Raw genomic sequence first — 24,908 nt, forward strand, 5'->3', positions numbered from 1 at the left:
TCTGTCTGTGGTACTCAGAGCGCTCCTCCTGATCACTGTGACAAAGTAAAATCCTTACAACAAGTCACATTCTGTTGATTACTGATTAATTTAAATACAGCAGAGAGAGCGCGTGACACCCTCCGTCCTGCAGGGGGCGGAATGCGCCATCAAACAACAGAAGAAGAAGAAGGAGGAGGAGGAGGAGGTTGCAGTAAATATGGCAGCGCAGTGTGATTACGGAACAGAAATCTTGAACTTGACTCGTGTTTAGGGCCCGGTACCGTCTTTTCCTGCCGCTCAGTGTCGGTGTGAGTCCGGTGTGAGGATGGCCCACCGCTACCTGCGGCTGTCAGCCGGCTGCAGGAACACCTTCCGGCTGCTGCTGCCCTCCAGCGCTCCAGCCAGACAGGTAGGTGGATATCATGCTAACATGCTAACTGCTAACGGGAAACCGACCAAAACAAGACCGACACCGACCCCCGTAACACCTGAACACCGACCAAAACAAGACCGACACCGACCCCCGTAACACCTGAACACCGACCAAAACAAGACCGACACCGACCCCCGTAACACCTGAACACCGACCAAAACAAGACCGACACCGACCCCCGTAACACCTGAACACCGACCAAAACAAGACCGACACCGACCCCCGTAACACCTGAACTCCGACCAAAACAGGACCGACACCGACCCCCGTAACACCTGAACTCCGACCAAAACAGGACCGATACTGAGCCCAGTGACTCAGTGAAAGTAAAAATGAAAATGATGAAATAATAATAATGATGATAATGATGAAACAAAAACATAATACAAATGGAGTAAACAATGTTTCATCTCGTTTCTGTCAGGTGACGTGTTCGACCACGGCAGGACAGGTAGAAAGGGGGCGGAGCCTGCTGAATGAGCTGCTGGGAGTGTACAGGAGTCTCAGTTCCAGACCACCTAAAGGTACAGGACTCTGTGTGTGTGTGTGTGTGTGTGTGTGTGTGTGTGTGTGTGTGTGTGTGTGTGTGTGTGTGTGAGGACTGGGCGAGGACGTCTTCCTGTGTGGACAGACGCTCTGGTGCTGCTCAGGTGTCTGGCCAGTTTTGTCCACCTGATGCTTGCAGTGTCGTCTGAGGTTGTGTTGGCAGGGTTCGATCACATCGTCAGTCAGGATGAGGCTCACAGGGCTGAGAACAGGACGCTCACTTTGGGTTAAACAAACATTTTAATTCTTTAATTAAAACGTGAGATCATTTTTTTAATGGCAGTTTGCGCCTTAAATTCTGTGTCTGGGTGTGTTTTCATTCAGAGTCATATAAAAGCAAGAGCACATGGAATCAACCGGTCCGTTCAGTTTTATCTGAAGTCGACACTGAAAATGCTCCTTTGATAATCGTGATGACATCATACCATCTTTCACGACCATCTTAATGTCTGCATCACAGACATGAAAGACTTTTAAGTATTCATTTTGAACTCAACACTTCCTGTTTGTGTTTCAAAATAAAAGCCCTCTAACATAATTTCTATGAACAAAAATCTCTTCATTTGTCAACACAAGGCTTTTATTGTGAAATATTATCAGGTGGGTGTTGATGATGATGATGATGATGATGATGATGATGCAGCGCTCTGCTCAGCTCTGTAACTGAGCAGAGCGCCAGCTTTAATACAGTCGTCACAGCAGCAGTGCTGTCGTCTATATGAACACCGCACACGTGTGAGCTGTGTGTGCACGCTCAGGGTGCACGACTCACAGGAAGGAGTGTTCTAGATCATGATGTTTGAGGTCCTGTGTTCGTGAGGCTGTGATCATGTGACTGGATGAATGATCCTGCAGCAGCTGTGTCATGGCGTCCCTGTTCACCGTGGAGACACCAGATGAAAACAAGGGTTCTTCATGAATGACATTTTCACAGCTGGACAATAACTGATGTACAGACGCTCATTCTGTGGTGGAACTGTTCCTTCAACACTCACACGGTCCTCATTAGTACAGAAGTCCTGACATGTCCGTGTCCAGCTCAGTGACCTGTTTTTTTTCTTCTTCAGGTTTTGAGAAATATTTTCCAGAAAATCAGAAAAATCCAAAAAACACTGAAGCTGAGGAAAAAACCAAAGGTACAAATCTACTGTCCTCTACTGTCACATCTACTGTCGCATCTACTGTTCTCTACTGTCATCTACTGTCATCTGTTGTCATCTGCTGTCCTCTACTGTCCTCTACTGTCACATCTGCTGTCGCATCTATTGTCATCTACTGTCCTCTACTGTCACATCTGCTGTCATCTGCTGTCCTCTACTGTCATCTGCTGTCATCTACTGACATCTACTGACATCTACTGTCCTCTACTGTCACATCTGCTGTCATCTGCTGTCATCTACTGTCATCTACTGTCATTTGCTGTCATCTGCTGTCATCTACTGTCCTCTACTGTCACATCTGCTGTCATCTGCTGTCCTCTACTGTCATCTACTGTCCTCTACTGTCACATCTGCTGTCATCTGCTGTCATCTACTGTCATCTGCTGTCATCTGCTGTCACATCTGCTGTCATCTGCTGTCCTCTACTGTCATCTACTGTCCTCTACTGTCACATCTGCTGTCATCTGCTGTCCTCTACTGTCATCTGCTGTCACATCTGCTGTCATCTGCTGTCATCTGCTGTCATCTGCTGTCCTCTACTGTCATCTGCTGTCATCTGCTGTCCTCTACTGTCATCTGCTGTCATCTGCTGTCCTCTACTGTCATCTGCTGTCATCTGCTGTCCTCTACTGTCATCTGCTGTCATCTGCTGTCATCTGCTGTCCTCTACTGTCATCTGCTGTCATCTGCTGTCCTCTACTGTCATCTGCTGTCATCTGCTGTCATCTGCTGTCCTCTACTGTCCTCTACTGTCATCTGCTGTCATCTGCTGTCCTCTACTGTCATCTGCTGTCATCTGCTGTCCTCTACTGTCATCTGCTGTCATCTGCTGTCCTCTACTGTCATCTGCTGTCACATCTGCTGTCATCTACTGTCATCTGCTGTCATCTGCTGTCCTCTACTGTCATCTGCTGTCATCTGCTGTCATCTGCTGTCATCTGCTGTCCTCTACTGTCCTCTACTGTCATCTGCTGTCATCTGCTGTCCTCTACTGTCATCTGCTGTCATCTGCTGTCACATCTGCTGTCATCTGCTGTCATCTACTGTCCTCTACTGTCATCTGCTGTCATCTGCTGTCACATCTGCTGTCATCTACTGTCCTCTACTGTCATCTGCTGTCATCTGCTGTCACATCTGCTGTCATCTGCTGTCATCTACTGTCCTCTACTGTCACATCTGCTGTCACATCTGCTGTCATCTGCTGTCCTCTACTGTCATCTGCTGTCATCTGCTGTCACATCTGCTGTCCTCTACTGTCATCTGCTGTCATCTGCTGTCCTCTACTGTCATCTGCTGTCATCTGCTGTCACATCTGCTGTCATCTGCTGTCATCTACTGTCCTCTACTGTCACATCTGCTGTCACATCTGCTGTCATCTGCTGTCCTCTACTGTCATCTGCTGTCATCTGCTGTCCTCTACTGTCATCTGCTGTCATCTGCTGTCACATCTGCTGTCATCTGCTGTCCTCTACTGTCATCTGCTGTCATCTGCTGTCACATCTGCTGTCATCTGCTGTCATCTACTGTCCTCTACTGTCATCTGCTGTCATCTGCTGTCACATCTGCTGTCATCTGCTGTCATCTACTGTCCTCTACTGTCACATCTGCTGTCACATCTGCTGTCATCTGCTGTCCTCTACTGTCATCTGCTGTCATCTGCTGTCACATCTGCTGTCATCTGCTGTCATCTACTGTCCTCTACTGTCACATCTGCTGTCATCTGCTGTCATCTACTGTCACATCTGCTGTCATCTGCTGTCATCTACTGTCCTCTACTGTCACATCTGCTGTCATCTGCTGTCCTCTACTGTCACATCTGCTGTCATCTGCTGTCATCTACTGTCCTCTACTGTCATTTGCTGTCATCTACTGTCCTCTACTGTCACATCTGCTGTCATCTGCTGTCATCTACTGTCCTCTACTGTCACATCTGCTGTCATCTGCTGTCATCTACTGTCATCTACTGTCATTTGCTGTCATCTACTGTCATCTACTGTCCTCTACTGTCAGATCTGCTGTCATCTACTGTCATCTACTGTCATTTGCTGTCATCTACTGTCATCTACTGTCCTCTACTGTCACATCTGCTGTCATCTACTGTCATCTACTGTCATCTGCTGTCATCTGCTGTCATCTACTGTCACATCTGCTGTCATCTGCTGTCATCTGCTGTCATCTACTGTCCTCTACTGTCATCTACTGTCATCTACTGTCACATCTGCTGTCATCTGCTGTCATCTGCTGTCATCTACTGTCCTCTACTGTCACATCTACTGTCACATCTGCTGTCATCTGCTGTCATCTGCTGTCATCTACTGTCATCTACTGTCATCTGCTGTCATCTACTGTCCTCTACTGTCACATCTGCTGTCATCTGCTGTCATCTACTGTCATCTACTGTCATCTGCTGTCATCTGCTGTCATCTACTGTCCTCTACTGTCACATCTACTGTCGCATCTACTGTTCTCTACTGTCATCTACTGTCATCTGCTGTCCTCTACTGTCCTCTACTGTCACATCTACTGTCACATCTACTGTCGCATCTACTGTCCTCTACTGTCACATCTCCTGTCACATCTACTGTCGCATCTACTGTTCTCTACTGTCATCTGCTGTCATCTGCTGTCCTCTACTGTCCTCTACTGTCACATCTCCTGTCACATCTACTGTCGCATCTACTGTTCTCTACTGTCATCTGCTGTCCTCTACTGTCATCTACTGTCATCTACTGTCCTCTACTGTCCTCTACTGTCACATCTACTGTCACATCTACTGTTCTCTACTGTCATCTACTGTCATCTGCTGTCATCTGCTGTCCTCTACTGTCCTCTACTGTCACATCTACTGTCCTCTACTGTCCTCTACTGTCACATCTACTGTTCTCTACTGTCCTCTACTGTCCTCTACTGTCACATCTACTGTCACATCTACTGTTCTCTACTGTCATCTACTGTCATCTACTGTCCTCTACTGTCACATCTACTGTCGCATCTACTGTCCTCTACTGTCCTCTACTGTCACATCTACTGTCACATCTACTGTTCTCTACTGTCATCTGCTGTCATCTGCTGTCCTCTACTGTCCTCTACTGTCACATCTACTGTCGCATCTACTGTCCTCTACTGTCATCTGCTGTCACATCTACTGTCATCTACTGTCACATCTACTGTCATCTACTGACATCTACTGACATCTACTGTCATCTGCTGTCATCTGCTGTCCTCTACTGTCCTCTACTGTCATCTACTGTCCTCTACTGTCACATCTGCTGTCACATCTACTGTCATCTACTGTCACATCTACTGTCATCTGCTGTCATCTGCTGTCACATCTACTGTCATCTACTGTCACATCTACTGTCATCTGCTGTCATCTACTGACATCTACTGTCATCTACTGTCATCTGCTGTCATCTGCTGTCATCTGCTGTCATCTACTGTCCTCTACTGTCATCTACTGACATCTGCTGTCATCTGCTGTCCTCTACTGTCATCTACTGTCCTCTACTGTCATCTGCTGTCATCTGCTGTCCTCTACTGTCCTCTACTGTCCTCTACTGTCCTCTACTGTCATCTACTGTCATCTGCTGTCATCTACTGTCATCTACTGTCATCTGCTGTCATCTACTGTCATCTACTGTCCCCTACTGTCATCTACTGTCATCTGCTGTCATCTACTGTCCTCTACTGTCATCTGCTGTCATCTGCTGTCATCTACTGTTCTCTACTGTCATCTACTGTCCTCTACTGTCATCTACTGTCCTCTACTGTCAACTACTGTCTTCTACTGTCCTCTACTGTCCTCTACTGTCATCTACTGTCCCCTACTGTCATCTACTGTCATCTGCTGTCATCTACTGTCCTCTACTGTCATCTACTGTCCTCTACTGTCAACTACTGTCTTCTACTGTCATCTACTGTCCTTTACTGTCATCTACTGTCATCTGCTGTCATCTACTGTCATCTACTGTCATCTACTGTCACATCTACTGTCATCTGCTGTCATCTGCTGTCATCTACTGTCCTCTACTGTCTTCTACTGTCATCTACTGTCCTCTACTGTCATCTACTGTCCCCTACTGTCATCTACTGTCATCTGCTGTCATCTACTGTCATCTACTGTCATCTACTGTCACATCTACTGTCATCTACTGTCATCTACTGATATCTACTGTCATCTGCTGTCATCTGCTGTCCTCTACTGTCATCTACTGTCCTCTACTGTCACATCTACTGTCATCTACTGTCACATCTACTGTCCTCTACTGTCATCTACTGTCATCTGCTGTCCTCTACTGTTCTCTACTGTCCTCTACTGACATCTACTGACATCTACTGTCATCTACTGTCATCTGCTGTCCTCTGCTGTCCTCTACTGTCATCTGCTGTCCTCTACTGTCATCTGCTGTCATCTGCTGTCCTCTACTGTCATCTGCTGTCACATCTACTGTCATCTACTGTCACATCTACTGTCATCTGCTGTCATCTACTGTCCTCTACTGTCCTCTACTGTCATCTACTGTCCTCTACTGTCATCTGCTGTCACATCTACTGTCATCTACTGTCACATCTACTGTCATCTACTGTCATCTACTGACATCTACTGTCCTCTACTGTCCTCTACTGTCATCTGCTGTCATCTACTGTTCTCTACTGTCATCTGCTGTCACATCTACTGTCATCTACTGTCACATCTACTGTCATCTACTGACATCTACTGTCATCTGCTGTCACATCTACTGTCATCTACTGACATCTACTGTCATCTGCTGTCATCTGCTGTCCTCTACTGTCCTCTACTGTCACATCTACTGTCCTCTACTGTCACATCTACTGTCATCTACTGACATCTGCTGTCATCTGCTGTCCTCTACTGTCCTCTACTGTCATCTACTGTCTGTTACCTGATTGTTAGATTATTGTTTCTTGTCAGATGCCAAACCTGCCAATGCTCAGAGAGCCTCTGGGAGGTCAGCAGGTGGAGGAGGATCAGCAGGTGGAGGAGGTGGAGGAGGATCAGCAGGAGGAGGAGGAGGTGGAAAGCGAGGAGGTCGTAGGGAGGAGTCCCACTGGTACAGCCGTCTGCAGAAGGTCAGTGTTCATGTGTTGGTGCTGCTCAGGCCTCACCTGGGCCCTGTTTCAGAAGGCAGGATCAGAGTTTGTTGAGCCTGATCTCTGAAACAGGGCCCTGGTCACACAGGTGTGTGTCTGTGGGGTTTTTTTCAGGGGGACATTCCCTGGGATGATAAAGAGTTTCGGATGTACTTCCTGATCGGAGCTGCGTTCTGGACCACCGTCACCTATTACTTCTTCTTCAGGGACGGAGGACGAGAGGTCACCTGGAAGGACTTTGTCAACAACTACCTGTCCAAAGGAGTGGTGAGGAGAACACCTGTAACACTTTCCTCACCTGCTTACCTTGACCTATTAATCTGATTACATTAATCTGACTATATCCCCAATCCGTTAATCTGATTACATTAATCTGACTATATCCCCAATCCGTTAATCTGATTACATTAATCTGACTATATCCCTAATTGGTTAATCTGATTACATTAATCTGACTATATCCCCAGTCCGTAAATCTGATTACATTAATCTGACTATATCCCCAATCCGTTAATCTGATTACATTAATCTGACTATATCCCTAATTGGTTAATCTGATTACATTAATCTGACTATATCCCCAATGTGTTAATCTGATTACATTAATCTGACTATATCCCCAGTCTGTTAATCTGATTACATTAATCTGACTATATCCCCAAACCGTTAATCTGATTACATTAATCTGACTATATCCCCAAACCGTTAATCTGATTACATTAATCTGACTATATCCCTAATGTGTTAATCTGATTACATTAATCTGACTATATCCCTAATTGGTTAATCTGATTACATTAATCTGACTATATCCCCAGTGTGTTAATCTGATTACATTAATCTGACTATATCCCTAATTGGTTAATCTGATTACATTAATCTGACTATATCCCTAATTGGTTAATCTGATTACATTAATCTGACTATATCCTCAATGTGTTAATCTGATTACATTAATCTGACTATATCCCCAATCCGTTAATCTGATTACATTAATCTGACTATATCCCCAATGTGTTAATCTGATTACATTAATCTGACTATATCCCTAATTGGTTAATCTGATTACATTAATCTGACTATATCCCCAATGTGTTAATCTGATTACATTAATCTGACTATATCCCTAATTGGTTAATCTGATTACATTAATCTGACTATATCCCCAATGTGTTAATCTTATTACATTAATCTGACTATATCCCCAATGTGTTAATCTGATTACATTAATCTGACTATATCCCCAATGTGTTAATCTGATTACATTAATCTGACTATATCCCTAATTGGTTAATCTGATTACATTAATCTGACTATATCCCCAATGTGTTAATCTGATTACATTAATCTGACTATATCCCCAATGTGTTAATCTGATTACATTAATCTGACTATATCCCCAATGTGTTAATCTGATTACATTAATCTGACTATATCCCCAATGTGTTAATCTGATTACATTAATCTGACTATATCCCCAATGTGTTAATCTGATTACATTAATCTGACTATATCCCCAATGTGTTAATCTGATTACATTAATCTGACTATATCCCCAATGTGTTAATCTGATTACATTAATCTGACTATATCCCCAATGTGTTAATATGATTACATTAATCTGACTATATCTTCAATGTGTTAATCTGATTACATTAATCTGACTATATCCCTAATTGGTTAATCTGATTACCTTAATCTGACTATATCCCTAATTGGTTAATCTGATTACATTAATCTGACTATATCCTCAATGTGTTAATCTGATTACATTAATCTGACGATATCCCCAGTCCGTAAATCTGATTACATTAATCTGACGATATCCTCAGTCCGTAAATCTGATTACATTAATCTGACAATATCCCCAGTCCGTAAATCTGATTACATTAATCTGACAGTATCCCCAATCCGTAAATCTGATTATAATCTGACTATAATCCAATTTTTTTTGTAATCTGATTACATTAATCTGACTATATCCTCAATTGGTTAATCTGATTACATTAATCTGACTATATCCCCAGTGTTAATCTGATTACATTAATCTGAAACACCTTAAATCTGATTACATTAATCTGACAATATCCCCAGTCCGTAAATCTGATTACATTAATCTGACAGTATCGGCACATTAATCAGAGTTAAAACCTGTCTTTGTGTCCATCAGGTGGACCGGTTAGAGGTGGTCAACAAGCGCTACGTCAAGGTGGTCTTCTCTCCTGGGAAGATGCCGGTGGACGGGGTGAGTCTCAGAATCAACACTAGTCTTATTTTATACACTGAACACAAATTGAACTGCAATACTTTTGTTTTTGCTCCAAAGACTCTTAGTTAAGATCTGAGAGTTTTTCTGATCTCCAGATTAATTTTGTCTCAAAGTCTGGTTGCAAACACTGAGCTCGTCTCAGTTTATTATTGACAAGACATTTTATTTGTCACTCAGGATCACCTTACAGGGAAAGACAGAGAAAATATCAGCAGATAAAAGAGTCAGTGACATAAGAAATAAATTAACATAAAATAAACAAATAAATGATAAAGGCCAATTACAAAACAACAAATAAATATTCAGCAAAACAAGTTTACATCAATAAAATTCATTGTTAGTAGTGGATGTGTGGACGGACAGACGGACGAATGGATGGATGGATGGATGGTTTGATTGATTGATTGATTGATTGATTGATTGATTGATTGATTACTTTATTGGTCCTGAAGGAAATGTGTCTTGGACAAGAGGTCACACATCATAATACACCAACAATACAACACAGCAAAAAAACAGTGCAAACATGTAATGTGTGTGTGTGTGTGTGTGTGTGTGTGTGTGTGTGTGTGAGCAGTTCATAGCCCGACCCTACATCTGACTCAGATAAATGAGGTCTTATATCGATTGAGTTACCTGTTTCTGTTTTTCATGGGGACCCTGTAACGGGTCGGTGACGGCAGCAGATCACACTCTGCGTACAGGATGTGGGAGGCTGAAGGCTGTAGACATCATGGTGGTCGGGTGGGATGGAGGGACAGTGAGGTGGATGTAGGAGGAAGACCTGAGAATGTGGGTGGGGGTTTGGTGGATGAGCACTCTGGAGGCGGTTTGTGTGGCGTAGATGGAAGTAGGCAGACCGAGTGACATCACTGATGTGAGCAGGAAATGACAGAGTGCTGCCTACAGGTGAGTCTGATCAAACAGTGTCATTACTGCACAGGTGAGTGTGTGGATGCTCACGATGAGATCTTTAAACCTGTGAGACAAAATAAGTGTTGTGTTTACATTTTTGTTTAGTATAAAAGTAAAGTTCATACTCTATGAATTCATTTTCTGATTGATTTTACTTAATTGTTGTTATTGATTAAATCACTGATCAATCAAATTTTATTTGTATAGCACTTTTAATACATTTAAAATGCAGCACAAAGTGCTTCACAGAATAAAAACAAACAAAAATACTACACACATATTGAAAACCCGCCCCTCCCACATATAAACACACACACACACACACACACACACACACACAGACACACGACGTCCCTGCGGGCAGACCGGACACACCTCTCAGTGTGGAGGCCCCCCATGAGGAAACACTGGAGCTAAAAACTAAAAGACTAAAAGGCAATATGATAAGATAAAACAGGTATGAGATAAAATAATAATAAAATGCTTAAAAATCTAAGGATTAAAAAAAAAATTAAAGATTTTAAGATTAAAATAATATCAATAATAATAAATAAATAAATGAAGATTTAGAAACTTAATAAAATGCATAAAGATTTAAAAATAAATCATTTAAAAGCATTAGAAATTAAAAATAACATATAAGAATTAAAAGAGTAGAAGAAATCCGTTAAAAGCTAAATTAAAAAGGTGAGTCTTGAGCCTCCTTTTAAAAACATCAACAGTCTCTGCAGTCCTGATGCTCTGTGGCAGGCTGTTCCACAAGTGAGGGCCATCATGGCTGAATGCAGCCTCCCCGTGGGTTTTTGTTCTAACTCTTGGAATGATTAAAAGGCCGGTGCCGGAGGACCTCAGGGTCCCCGAGGGTTGATATGATAAAAGCAGGTCAGATAAATAAGATGGCCCAAGACCATTAAGACATTTAAAAACTAATAAAAGAACCTTAAAATCCATCCTGAAACACACGGGGAGCCAATGCAGCCATTTTAACACTGGTGTAATGTGCGCCCGCCCTCTGGTCCTCGTCAGCACTCGTGCGGCTGAGTTTTGGAGTAGCTGCAGGTTAGAGATGGTCTTTTTGGGAAGACCAGACAGCAGGGCATTACAGTAATCTAAATGACAAGAGATAAAAGCATGCATCAGCACCTCCGTGTTAGCCTGAGAGAGAAACGGGCGGACTCTTCTTAAGATGATAAAAACCTGTCTTTGTTACATTTTTGATGTGTGGAATAAAACAGAGCTCAGAGTCAAAAATGACGCCCAGGTTCTTCACACATTGTGAAGGTTTAAAATCTTGTAGTTTTGGTAAAAGTTTCTCTCTCCTGCCTTCAGGACCAATAATTAAAACCTCTGTTTTGTCCTGGTTGAGCTGCAGGACATTCACTGCCATCCATGACTTGATGTCTAAAATGCAGTTAAAAAGGGCATCAATTGGCCCTGTGTCATCAGGAGACACGGCGATGTACAGCTGTGTGTCATCTGCGTAACTGTGGAAGCATATATAGATTAAAAAGAAGTGGACCTAAAATTGACCCTTGGGGCACCCCACACCTGATTTCACGCGTTCTGGAGGAACATGTGTCCATACTTACAAAGAAACATCGGTCTGTGAGATAAGAGCTGAACCAGTTAAAAACAGTACCAGAGAGGCCCACCAGGTTTTTGAGTCTGTTTAATAAAATGTGATGGTCTACTGTATCAAAGGCGGCGCTCAGATCCAGTAGTACCAGGACTGTGAGTTTTTGTGAATCTGCATTAAATCTGATGTCATTTAAAATCTTTAAAGGGCTGTCTGTGTACTGTGGTTCATCCCAAAACCAGACTGATATTTCTCTAAAATACTGTTTCTTTTTTTTTTTAAAAAAAAAAAAAAATAATTTACTTGGTTAAAAACCAGTTTTTCTAAAATCTTCCTTAAAAACGGTAAGTTGGATGCAGGTCAGTAATTATTAAAAGTGTTGGGATCTAAATTACTCTTCTTCAGAAGGGGCTTCACCACTGCTGTTTTGAAGGCAGCGGGGAAGACACCCGTCTGCAGAGAGTAATTTACTATGTTTAAAATCTGTTCCTCAAAGAATCCATGAAATGTTTTTAAAGTGCTGTGGGAATCAGATCTAAAAGGCAGGTTGTTGGGTTTACCTGGGAGAAAACTCGACCAAGTGTCCTCGCATCAACCAGGGCAAAACTCTCCAGTGTTTCCTCAGGTAAAAGCAACTGTTCATGTGTGTTAAAAATTACATTCTGTTGGGATAAAAGACTGGATCTGATATCATCGATTTTACTTCAGAAGTGGTCATCAAAGTCCTCACAGAGGGCGTCTGTTGATATGTTGGATGGTTTATTAAAATTGGTGCTGGTTAAAAGATCGAAGGTGGAGAAAAGAAGTTTGGGGTTGTTTTTATGATCAGAAATGAGTTTTGAAAAGTGGGATATTCTTGCCTGTTTGACTGTTTTATTGTAGGATTTGAGTTGTTCACATAATATTTCAAAATGAACTGTCAGTTTGGTTTTTCTCCACCTCCTCTCTGCACTCCTGCATTTTCTTTTCAGTCTTTTGATAACATCATGTCTCCACGGGGGTGTAGGTTTTGTTTTTATTGTTTTGGTTAAAAGTGGAGCCACTGAGTCAAGTGTTGACTTTAATTTACTGTTAAAATTGTCCACAATAAAATCACAGGGTGCAGGTAAAATCTCTGCAGGAGTGCTCTGTAAAATTAGCGTTTCCTCACCGCTCTCACCGGGGCTCCTGATGGCTAAAACTGGTGATGTTAAAATACACACAGTAGTGGTCGGACACAGCCAGGTCAACAACAGAGGACACACCAGTGGACAGGCCATAGGTTATGACCAGGTCCAGGGTGTGTCCTCTGTTGGGAGTTGGCTGTGTGACGTGCTGCTTAAAATCCATGCAGGTTAAAAGGTTTAAAAATTCTCTGGACATTGGATCAGAGGTATTATCAACATGTAAATTAAAATCACCAGTTATTAAAATTCTGTTATAGGTGGTGTGTATGACTGATAATAGTTCTTAGAATTCAGTGATAAAAGAGGTGGAATGGTGGGGTGGTCTGTAAACTGTGATACAAAGAATAGGAGGACTGCTAAAAACAAAGGCATGATACTCAAACGATGAGTAGCTGTTAAAAGAAACTTCATTTGAGTGCAGTGCGCTTCTGGTTATAGATGCAGTTCCACCTCCTCTTTTACCCCCCTAGTAGAAAATAAAAAATTAAAATTTGGTGGGCAGGCCTCGGTGAGAACAACAGGTGCGTCAGTGCCAAGCCATGTCTCTGTTAAAAGAATACTGTCCAGCTTGTTATCTAAAATCAGGTCATTTATGATAAAAGTTTTATTTAAAAGAGAGCGCAAGTTCAGCACGGCCAAGTTAATGTCTGTGCCAAACGTGCGCTCATCATCACAATATGGTGAGTGTGGAGCAGGAGTGAGGGGAACTAAGTTTTTGGGGTTGCTATTGGTCCATGGTGAAGTTGTTCTGTTAAATCTGTTTGAGATTCTGACTGGGATGGATGTGGATGTGGGAGTGGGTTGGGGATGAACCAAAGAGGAAAGCAGGGGCGCGTGTGCTTCCAGTGTACGTCAGTCACATGGGGCACACTGAACAGCGTGCTGAATGTTAGCCGCTAACATGCAGCTGCCCAGCCTGCTCGGGTGAAGCCCGCCAGCCCTGTAAAAAGAGGACCGGTTCCAAAATAAGTTAAAATTGTCGATAAAAGCGAAACCATAGGTGCTACAGGCAGCCTGGACCCATGAATTGAGGGAGAGGAGCCGGCTGAAGCGTTCTGCCCCGCGGGACAGTGTTGGCAGGGGACCGCTGATAAAAACAGACTTACCACAGTTTTTTAAAAGTTAAAAGAGCAACAAAATCCATTTTTGTCCGATGGTGATGGTGTGCTGTGAGATTCTGATGACCGCACATTGTTACTGCAGTGTTAGAATATTTGGGCCTGTACGGAAAGTTCAGAGTGATTTTAATTGACTGTATCAGTGTGTTGTGCAGCTGTTTCCATTTAATTTAAAAAACCTTCACAGGATTCTGTTTGTCTCCGTTGGTGCGAATTACACGACGTGTCACGTGATCTGACATGATTTACTGTTAAAATAGACGTGTTATTGATTTACTTTTAAAATAGATGTGTTATTGGCGCTTTGATGTAACTTTAAAAAGTTAAAAATGAATTCTAAAATCATTTTGTTTATGAATATTTCATGAGTAATAAAAACTGCATTTATGTGATGATAAGAGCGTTACACGTTATAGAGTCTCACAGGTATAAATACAGGTGAGCCTCGGGCACAGAAAGGTTTAAAACCACCGGCCTCAGGCTGCTGTCAGCCCTAGAGTGGTCTCCTCTGGTCTGAATCAGGGACTCATGTTGTTCCAAAGTTGTATAATTGCCTAGAGTTGGTTGGTGTTCTCACGGCAGCATTTACAAGAGGACCAGATCAAATGCCTTGTGTGAGAAAGCTGCTCTTGATTGGTCAGAATTTCCATGTGGGAAAAATCCAGGAAGTAAAGCAAACGTTGAAGAAGAGTACACTTGCAAGATAAATGTGACACTTTCTAATGTCACAATGGAGGGACAACTACGCAGGTTGATTTTAGCGCTGCTCATCGTGGACTATATTGCTGTCATTGTTCATTTTAGTCAAAGCATACAGTTTGAAAACGGACGAACCGGACTGAGACCACCTCTTCAAGTAGGTCTCAGTCTGGTTGTTTTGCTCTCTCCCCCCTCACACTTAACTGTCCTCTCAATTAAAGGAAAAAATGCCCCAAAAAATATCTTTAAAAAAAAAAAAAAAAAAATCTATAATCTGTCTGGTTGTCAAGATCCTCCTGTCACAGTCTGACAGTTGGAGTCACGTCTACTCGAACCACATTAAAAACATGGATCTGTTCAACCTCAGACTGTAACATCAGAGTCTGTTTCCACAGGCAGGATCTATGTTAATATGTCTCAGTCTGAGTGTTTCACTGCGGTCAGTCTGGAGGAGTCAGCTGCTCGTCACTCAGCAGGAAGTAGCTGCTCTGGTGTTTCCCGGCCCGAGCGGTGACATCGTAACTTGCGTAGAAACTGTGGAGAGCACATTCAGATGTGTCGATAGGGTCAGAGGTCAGAACACACCAGCTGATTGCTCAGAGAAGTGACGCATGCTTCATATTTACATGTTCTGGCTGCTGGGTGAAGGAGGAGGTTCAGTCTGTGTCTCTGTCTCTTTCAGCAGTACGTGTGGTTCAACATTGGCAGCGTGGACACGTTTGAGAGGAATCTGGAGACAGCTCAGTACGAGCTTGGCATCGAGGGGGAGAACAGACTGCCGGTGGTTTATTCCACTGAGAGCGACGGGTGAGGAATGACGTCACGTCCACCACGCGGCTACAGTTTATACAGCCGAAGGTCTCTACTCTATTGTTCCTCTTCCCTCCTCAGCACCTTCCTACTGAGCATGCTCCCCACTGTGCTCATCATTGGCTTCCTGCTGTTCATGCTGCGGCGGGGACCAGCGGGGGCGGGGCGTCCTGGCCGGGGGATGGGCGGACTGTTCAGCGTCAGCGAGACAACGGCTAAGATCCTAAAAGATGAGATTGACGTGAAGTTCAAAGACGTGGCGGGCTGCGAGGAGGCGAAGCTGGAGATCATGGAGTTCGTCAACTTCCTCAAGAACCCCAAACAGTACCAAGACCTAGGCGCCAAGATCCCCAAGGTGAGGGAGGGACCTGGACCTGTGAGGTGAGGGGGGGACCTGGACCTGTGAGGTGAGGGGGGACCTGAACCTGTGAGGTGAGGGGGGGACCTGGACCTCTTAGGTGAGGGAGGGACCTGGACCTGTGAGGTGAGGGGGGGACCTGGACCTGTGAGGTGAGGGAGGGACCTGGACCTGTGAGGTGAGGGGGGGACCTGGACCTGTGAGGTGAGGGGGGGACCTGGACCTGTGAGGTGAGGGAGGGACCTGGACCTCTGAGGTGAGGGGGGGGACCTGGACCTGTGAGGTGAGGGAGGGACCTGGACCTCTGAGGTGAGGGGGGGGACCTGGACCTGTGAGGTGAGGGAGGGACCTGGACCTGTGAGGTGAGGGAGGACCTGGACCTGTGAGGTGAGGGGGGACCTGGACCTGTGAGGTAAGGGGGGGGGACCTGGACCTGTGAGGTGAGGGGGACCTGGACCTGTGAGCTGAGGGGGGGGGACCTGGACCTGTGAGGTGAGGAGGGACCTGGACCTGTGAGGTGAGGGTTGCATTCAGCAGTTAATGGTTGTTGTTGATGTGTGCAGGGAGCCATCTTGACGGGTCCTCCAGGAACAGGAAAGACTCTTCTGGCCAAAGCGACGGCTGGTGAGGCCAACGTACCGTTCATCACCGTCAACGGCTCAGAGTTCCTGGAGATGTTTGTGGGCGTCGGCCCCGCCAGGGTTAGAAAGACACACACACACACACACACACACACAGGAAGCTGTTTCTGCAGGGGCTCCTGGGAAATGTAGGCTGAATCCAGAAAATAAAAAAGTCAGAAAAAGTTGTAAAGTTCAGGAGGTGAGAAACAGCTCCTGAATTTAAAATGTTTGAATGTCTGTTCAGAAGCGTCACTGATGAACTGAAGTAGATCTGAAGATCATTTTAGTGTCGACTCTTTGAACTGTTGTTAAAAATATCTTTCAGTCATTGATGACGAAACGAAAAAAAAAAATCCAGATTTAGTTTGACGTTCAACTTGAACATAAATTCAGAGTCAGATTCTTTATTCCTCGGCGGCGTCTGTCGGACGTTTACTTGAAACAAAAAAAGCTGACAGCGACACATTTTCCCCAAAAATCATTAAAAAAGAAGACAAGAAAATATTTGATTTCACAAACACAGAAATGAACAAACCCTCCTGTGATAGTGAGCGTACAGGATATGTTCAGACTCCGTGTGACTGTGGGCGGACTGATCGTCACGCTGCGTCTACAGGAAGTCAAACAGCTCGTTAAATTAATGAGACGTCTTTGATTGATCAGTTTTTTTGGTCGTAAACTTGTTCCTGAAATACACTGTGACCTTTGACCTCAGGGAACGCAATGAGCACCTCTAAGCTCAGAGTGATGTCACTTCCTGTGCAGGTCAGAGATCTGTTTGTCATGGCGAGGAAGAACGCTCCCTGCATCCTCTTCATCGACGAGATCGACGCTGTGGGACGGAAACGAGGACGAGGAAACTTCGGGGGACAGAGCGAGCAGGAGAACACGCTGAACCAGCTGCTGGTGGAGATGGACGGTGGGAAACACGGCCGGGCGCCTTCTTAAAGGGACAGTTCACCCAAACAGATCGTTTTAGTGTGAGCTGTTGAGGGGTCAGGTGTTCACTTCCTCTCTGGTATCATGTGTCAGGAACACGTGGTGTTTAAGTGACTGTTAGAAATAACTGATCATTAAATATAATTATTAATGATATGATTTATTTGACATCAAACCACCTCTCAGGGCGTCAGCCTGTGACAAAGGAAAGTCATAATGAAGTCATTCATTCAGTGTCATAAATGACACCAAGGTACCCATTAGCAGCTCTGATTAATCAGCTGTGACCAGTGTTGGTGTGTGTGACATGTTGGCACCATGTCACTTCTGTCCAACAATAAACAGACAGCATGTGTGTTTCAAAAGTATTTACTCACGATATAATTGACCAAAACTAGGGTTGCCCCCCCCGACTGAGACTGGTCATCACTGAGGGTGGCCGGCAATGTGGCAATGTGGCAATGTGGCAGAATATGAACGACACAGTTTACATACATAAAGTTTATGAGACACTCACAACAACGAGACAATAAAATATTAAAAAATCAAACCAAATAAAACGGAACAAACTAACAAAAAAGATTAAAGTCCATCAAATAAAGAGAGCGTCAGTTAGAACATGTTCATTAAGGGCGTCCTCCTCAGCTGAGCTGTAGCGTTACATACAGTCGGTTCAGTAGACATCAAACTCACCTTCAGTGAACGAAATGTTAGTGTGGGGTCACGTCGTGCTGTTGTATCAGAGAGGAAGTGCTGCGTCTGTCATAAACTGCTCCACAGCTGAGGGCCAAATATGTGTGTTTGATTTTGGGCTGAACTGTCCCTTTACACACACACACACACACACACACACACACACACACACACATGTGAACACGTCATCATCATCATCGTCATCAGACCCTGAACGTGACTTTAATGCAGATCAGTTTGTCTTTAAACTTGAAAATGTAAATGTGAAGAATATTTTAAGGGCTCCATGAAGGTCACAGGTCACCCTCTTTTTTATTTTATTTTATTTTACCAGGTCAGTCCATTGAGATCAATGATCTCATTTTCAAGGGAGACCTGGCCCAAACAGCAGCAGCATGAAAAGTTACAGACGAGACACAACACAACAAATAATCAAGTACCAGTGACAACATTAAAATACCTACAGACAATGACAAGAACCAACCGATGTATTTATCATTGAGGTTATCACAACTTTAAAATCAGGCAGCGGGATAAGGCTCCCAAGATTCAAGTCCTCTTGAAGGCCGTTCCAGGTAAGAGGAGCCGAGCACTTGAAGACCTTTTTCCCAGTTCAGTCCTTACACTTGGTACAGACAATAGGACAACATCTTGTGATCTCAAGCTATAGCTGCCACTACTAGCTAATAGCCACCAGCTCTCTGAACAGTCAAGGAGCAGATATAAGAAGGGAGCATGCCTAGCATGGCTTTAAACAGGTACCAGTGACTGAGCCTTCACATAGTCAGTGAGGGCCAGCCAATCCTGGAATACAGAGTACAGTGATGAGTCAGTGATGAGTCAGTGACGAGTCAGTACTGTCCAGTTTGTGACAAATCTCAGAGCACTGTGATCCGCAGTGTCCAACATCCTCAAACAATGGGCTCTAATTTAGACCAAGTTCAGGGCTTCAGCCCAAATAAGGGATCAATTCATGGATTGTTAAGAGGTTTTAAGAGACCCGAGAGGTTTTAACACCCGAAAATGTCCCTTAACTTTTACATTAATTGAGAACAATGGAGTCCTTGTGTCAGGTCTAAATTAAAGGATTCTTTCTGTGTCCTGCAGATTATATACACACATACCTCAACACTTAGCAGCTCTTTAATTCACTTGTTAAACCCCGGAATGATGTCATCATTAATGATGACATCGTTAGACTGGTGTAGTCACATGATTTTAAGGGAAAATCTAAAGCAGCTGTTTCTGTGCTCTCAGGGTTCAACACGGCGACCAACGTTGTGGTTCTCGCAGGAACCAACCGGCCGGACATCCTGGACCCGGCTCTGATGAGACCTGGACGCTTCGACAGACAGATCTACATCGGTGAGAAACTACTTCCTGTTTCCTGTTTGTACGTCAGAAGAAGAGAGGAGAGTAGATAAAGAGAGGAGGATAAAAAGTGTTTATTAAAAGGTCGATCTCGACTTTATGAATCGATATCAGGTCACTGAAATGAAGATTGGTCTGAATCACTAATTTTGATCCTGTCAGTGATGATCAGGGACAATCACTGACGATCAGGGACAATCACTGACGATCAGGGACAATCACTGACGATCAGGGATGATCACTGATGATCACTGACGATCAGGGACAATCACTGACGATCACTGACGATCAGGGACAATCACTGACGATCAGGGATGATCACTGACGATCAGGGATGATCACTGATGATCACTGACGATCAGGGACAATCACTGACGATCACTGACGATCAGGGACGAGATCATGAAGCTGTTGATTTCAAAAAGAAAATGATGATTGAGTTTTTAAACCTTCAAACTCATTAATATTATGACATCATCACATGATAAAACCTTCAGACATTTAATGAATCAGTTGGACAGCTGATGATTGACAGCAGCTGATTTTCTGATCCGTAAACACAGAATCAATGATCAATAATCTTGTTATGATTACGTTTTGTTGTTATTTTGATAATAATCAGTGAACCTGTCGCCACTGTCTCAGGTCCTCCTGACATCAAAGGTCGAGCGTCCATCTTTAAAGTCCACCTGCGTCCTCTGAAGCTGGACAGTGAGCTGGACAAAGACGCTCTGGCCAAGAAGATGGCGGCGCTCACACCTGGATTCTCAGGTAAATACACCTGTGTGACCCTCTCTCCATCAGACAGCAGGAAGTTCAGTCTGCCTCACTTCTCCCTGTTTTCTGTCTGTCAGGCGCAGACATCGCTAACGTCTGTAATGAGGCAGCTCTGATCGCCGCTCGCCACCTTTCAGACGCCATCAACCAGAAACACTTTGAGCAGGCCATCGAGAGAGTGATTGGAGGTCAGACACGTGTGATGTCACTGAGATGAAGAGATCTTATTGGCTGCCGGCGGCTGTCGCTATTTGAACGTGTCTGTGTTGCAGGTCTGGAGAAGAAGACTCAGGTCCTGCAGCCGGAAGAGAAGAAGACGGTGGCGTATCACGAGGCTGGTCATGCTGTTGCCGGGTGGTTCCTGGAGCACGCCGACCCTCTGCTAAAGGTCACCTTCCTGTCAGACTGACTCTGAGTTCACACCTTTCTTTAACAGACCTCCTGATGATGTCAGCATCATTCAGGCTCATGTTTACAAACACTACAGTACCCATGAGCCTCAGCTGCTGCTGCTGCTGCTGCTGCTGTTGCTGCAGAGGAGGGGGAGACAGATGTAAAGCAGATGTTTGTCAGTGAAATGCACCCTGGGAGTCGTAGTTGATCCTTGATTTTAACAGTCAACATGAAGTTAAAAACTCATCAGGACCTCCGACTGTGTTTACGTCCTCCACGCTGTGACAGACAGGAAGTGGAGTTAGCTTCAGGAGCGCCAGCTCCCATGATGCTTTCATGTTGTCGTTGTTGTTGTTACCTGTGCAGGTGTCCATCATCCCCAGAGGGAAGGGCCTGGGTTACGCTCAGTACCTGCCCAAAGAGCAGTACCTGTACACCAGAGAGCAGCTGATGGACCGCATGTGCATGACCCTCGGAGGCCGAGTGTCCGAGGAGATCTTCTTCGGACGCATCACCACTGGAGCTCAGGACGACCTCCGCAAGGTCACACAGAGCGCCTACGCACAGGTCAGAGGTCACACAGGTCACACAGAGCGCCTACGCACAGGTCAGAGGTCACACAGGTCACACACAGCGCCTGTGCACAGGTCAGAGGTCACACAGGTCACACACAGTGCCTACGCCCAGGTCAGAGGTCACACAGGTCACACACAATGCCTACGCACAGGTCAGAGGTCACACAGGTCACACACAGCGCCTACGCACAGGTCAGAGGTCACACAGGTCACACAGAGCGCCTACGCACAGGTCAGAGGCCACACAGGTCACACACAGTGCCTGTGCACAGGTCAGAGGCCACACAGGTCACACACAGTGCCTGTGCACAGGTCAGAGGTCACACAGGTCACACACAGTGCCTGTGCACAGGTCAGAGGCCACACAGGTCACACACAGTGCCTACGCACAGGTCAGAGGTCACACAGGTCACACAGAGTAGCAGCTGCTCACACATCATTCAGCTCGGTGTGATTAAACACAGAGCAAAAAGGAAACAGGAAGCAGGTTCATCAACGGTCGGACACCTGAGAGCTGAGGGTTCTGACGCCGATGAAACGTCTTGTTGTGTTTTTATGTGTGTGTGTTCTGTGGCAGATTGTTCAGTTCGGGATGAACGCGAAGGTGGGTCAGGTGTCCTTCGACCTGCCGCGGCAGGGTGAGATGGTTCTGGAGAAACCGTACAGCGAAGCCACGGCTCGTCTCATCGACACCGAGGTCAGAACCCTCATCACCGAGGCGCACCAGAGAACCCACCACCTGCTGAGCGACAAGAAGGCTGAGGTGGAGAAGGTACCACTGATTTAGATCACCTGTAAGAACCTCTAACGGGTTCTCACAGTGTTCTTTGTTCCAGACCAGGTTCTAGATACATGTGAGAGAAGAGAACAGTGGTGGAACCGAGACAAGCAGGGTTCTGTTTCTTAGCATGCACACACTTATAGGACCTTCTGCATCTATTCTTTTGTGTTCCACTGTTACCACAGATTAACCTGACACTGACTCGCAGAACCCTGAAACTGAGTTCTACAACATTTCTGTGCCGAGACTCAACAAATCTTCCAATGCAGGGTTCTGGGTCATTCACAGAACACACACATTTCTGGGATGTTCTCCATCTGGTGTTCTACAGTCTACATCATACCTACATAATTAATAGAACCAGTTCTTACTTAGAGAACTCTATGGTGGGAAAGAGCCTGTAGAACCTGCTTGAGCTTTTACACTGAGTTTCAGGACACATTTCTGGAAAGAGATGTTACTGTTGAGTTCTGCAGAAAACCTTTACTTAGTTCCCCGCTCACTCATGTTTCTGCAGTGTTCCCCTTCTGATTTTCCTCTACCTGAGCAACAAATCCCTTTCTCATGAAGTCCTTCCTTATAGGACCCTGTCTTTGAGTTCTTGAACATTCCTGTGTGGAGAACTCTACAATCGTTCCAGTGTAAAACTTTAAAACGTTATGCTTCATACAGAGTTCTCACAATGTTCTTGGTGTTCCTGCAGGTGGCGCTGAGGCTGCTGGAGAAGGAGGTTCTGGATAAGAGCGACATGGTGGAGCTGCTGGGCAAACGTCCGTTTGCTGAGAAGTCGACCTATGAGGAGTTTGTGGAGGGAACCGGAAGCGTGGACGAGGACACGACGCTGCCGGAGGGTCTGAAGGACTGGAACCAGGAGAGGAAGGACAAGGAGGAGAGCCAGGACGAGCAGGTGGCTCGCCAGATCTCTGGAGGAATGCCCTTCTAGAACCTTCAGGCGGATGGCTGAACACCCAAATACTGACCCGATGTCACATTCTCTGAAGTACCGTCTGTCTGAAGGTCTAGAACGTCCTCACTGACTCCCAGAATAAACACCAAACCTTCACCCTGTAATGTTCTCAAGCGTTCTGTTGGATGTCTGGGTTCTCTCACCATTCTGTACCCCACCCGACCCTTTCGCATACATCTAGAACTTTGCTTATTGAGAGTTCTCTGGAGTTCTGCACTCACCATTCTGCTAATAACGTCAAACCTTGTTCATAGTTCTTGAACCTTCACTCAGCTCTGACCTTATGAACTGTTGCACAGAGGAACTTTACACAGAAATGTTCTAGAATGAAACTGTTGTAGAACCCTCAAAAGCGTTCACTCCATTATAAGGTTCTAGAACAGCAGACTTCTAAAACCGTCATTAGGAAGAAAGATTTAAACCACCCGACCCCTCTGTTCCACACTCAAAGAACCCTGACATCAAGTTCTTAATCATTTCTAAACTTTACAAATCTCCTGATGTTAAACATTTTGTTCCAGAGCAGGTTTCTCAGTCATTCACAGAACACACAGTGTCTAAGTGTCCTACAGTAACAAATCTAGAACCTACCCTGACCAACAGAACCCAGTTTTATTTAATGGGTAACTTTCACTCCAAAGCAGAGAAAGTTCTGTTCCTGGTGTTCTGCAGTCAGCTTCTACTACAACATGTCTTCACCGTAACATCTGAACTAAAGAACCCTGTCACTGAGATCAGCATTTCTCTGCACAAAACCACAGAAGCTTTCTTTGCTCTGGAATCCGTACTCCATTGAAGGGTTCTACATTAGCAGGAACACGAGCTGTGCTTTGATGGAGATCTTAACAAATTAACTTGAAAAACTTTTACTTAAACTCTGAGCAGTAGAACCGTTTAAGAACCTTTCTGTATGTGTAGGTTCTGGATCCGTCTCTGCAGCAGCCGGTTCCTCTTCTCTGTTTTCTGGTTCCAGCAGATGACGAACGAAGCGATGACGGAGCGTTACAGGTGACCTTCAGACGGAGAAAAAGAAACTCTGAGGTCATCGGGCGTCAACTCAGTGAGCACCGAGTTCTCCTTAGAACCCTCAGCTGCTGAAGGATGAACGCTGCAGATCTGATCACAGTCTGACTCAGTTATTGATCATCAGCACTGATCTGAATGTTCTGGAGACTAGCTCAGTCTTCATCTTCATCATCGTCACTGTCGCCATGGTAACTGCTGTTGGTAGACTGAATGAAGAGGGATGCTAATGTAAAGCTAATATTAGCATGTGGTGGATGGAAGCAGCTGCGGTCTGCTGATCAGGTACTGATTAATTATCGATCAGTTATTGTCAGCATGCTGTAAAAACAAAGGTGTGCAGCTGAGTGTTGGCCGGACACACTATATCATCTGTAATAATTAAATAAAAATGTGTATATGTGTGTTCTGCTTCATGATTGAAATGTTTTAATAAAGTCATAAAAACTATCAATACATTTATAATCGATCAATCATTAAAAACAATGAAAACTTAAACAGTTTTCAACACAACAAAAGATATTGTTTCATCAGAATAAATAAATGATGAGATTGCTTTTGAGTTCCACCTGCTGAAGGGTTCATTTAATGTGTAAAATATAAAATTAAAACATCTGTATCA

At 44.6% G+C, this 24,908-nt stretch overlaps 1 protein-coding gene across 5 annotated transcripts; it reads left to right on the top strand.

Moving 5' to 3' along the window:
• Positions 1 to 154: 154 nt before the first annotated feature.
• afg3l2 (AFG3-like AAA ATPase 2) lies at positions 155 to 24,744 on the top strand. 5 transcript variants are annotated; one of them, XM_049599278.1, is made up of 17 exons: positions 155 to 391; positions 840 to 939; positions 2,029 to 2,097; positions 7,055 to 7,212; positions 7,348 to 7,500; positions 9,404 to 9,478; positions 15,659 to 15,783; positions 15,868 to 16,141; positions 16,708 to 16,845; positions 17,533 to 17,686; positions 19,657 to 19,764; positions 20,416 to 20,541; positions 20,625 to 20,735; positions 20,820 to 20,935; positions 21,307 to 21,547; positions 21,788 to 21,867; positions 21,908 to 21,995. In XM_049599278.1, exons 1-17 carry the CDS (start codon positions 308 to 310, stop codon positions 21,935 to 21,937), a joined length of 2,142 nt encoding a protein of 713 aa, XP_049455235.1. In that variant the 5' UTR covers positions 155 to 307; the 3' UTR covers positions 21,938 to 21,995. The 5 variants fall into 5 exon arrangements, with proteins under 5 accessions (XP_049455235.1, XP_049455236.1, XP_049455233.1 ...); XM_049599279.1 differs by having other exon boundaries at positions 21,788 to 21,843; positions 21,884 to 21,952; XM_049599274.1 differs by lacking the exons at positions 21,788 to 21,867; positions 21,908 to 21,995 and adding exons at positions 22,093 to 22,287; positions 23,000 to 24,744 and having other exon boundaries at positions 156 to 391; positions 21,307 to 21,507.
• Positions 24,745 to 24,908: the final 164 nt, after the last annotated feature.

Source organism: Epinephelus fuscoguttatus, linkage group LG15 (assembly GCF_011397635.1).
Source record: "Epinephelus fuscoguttatus linkage group LG15, E.fuscoguttatus.final_Chr_v1".
NCBI lineage: Eukaryota > Metazoa > Chordata > Actinopteri > Perciformes > Serranidae > Epinephelus > Epinephelus fuscoguttatus.

Bases quoted from the DNA above. Each gene is read 5' to 3' on its own strand.
- afg3l2 (XM_049599274.1), top strand. From the start codon at position 308: ATGGCCCACCGCTACCTGCGGCTGTCAGCCGGCTGCAGGAACACCTTC. The intron at 7,501-9,403 runs GTGAGGAGAACA...TGTGTCCATCAG, and splicing joins ACTACCTGTCCAAAGGAGTG to GTGGACCGGTTAGAGGTGGT. The intron at 16,846-17,532 runs GTTAGAAAGACA...CTTCCTGTGCAG, and splicing joins TGGGCGTCGGCCCCGCCAGG to GTCAGAGATCTGTTTGTCAT.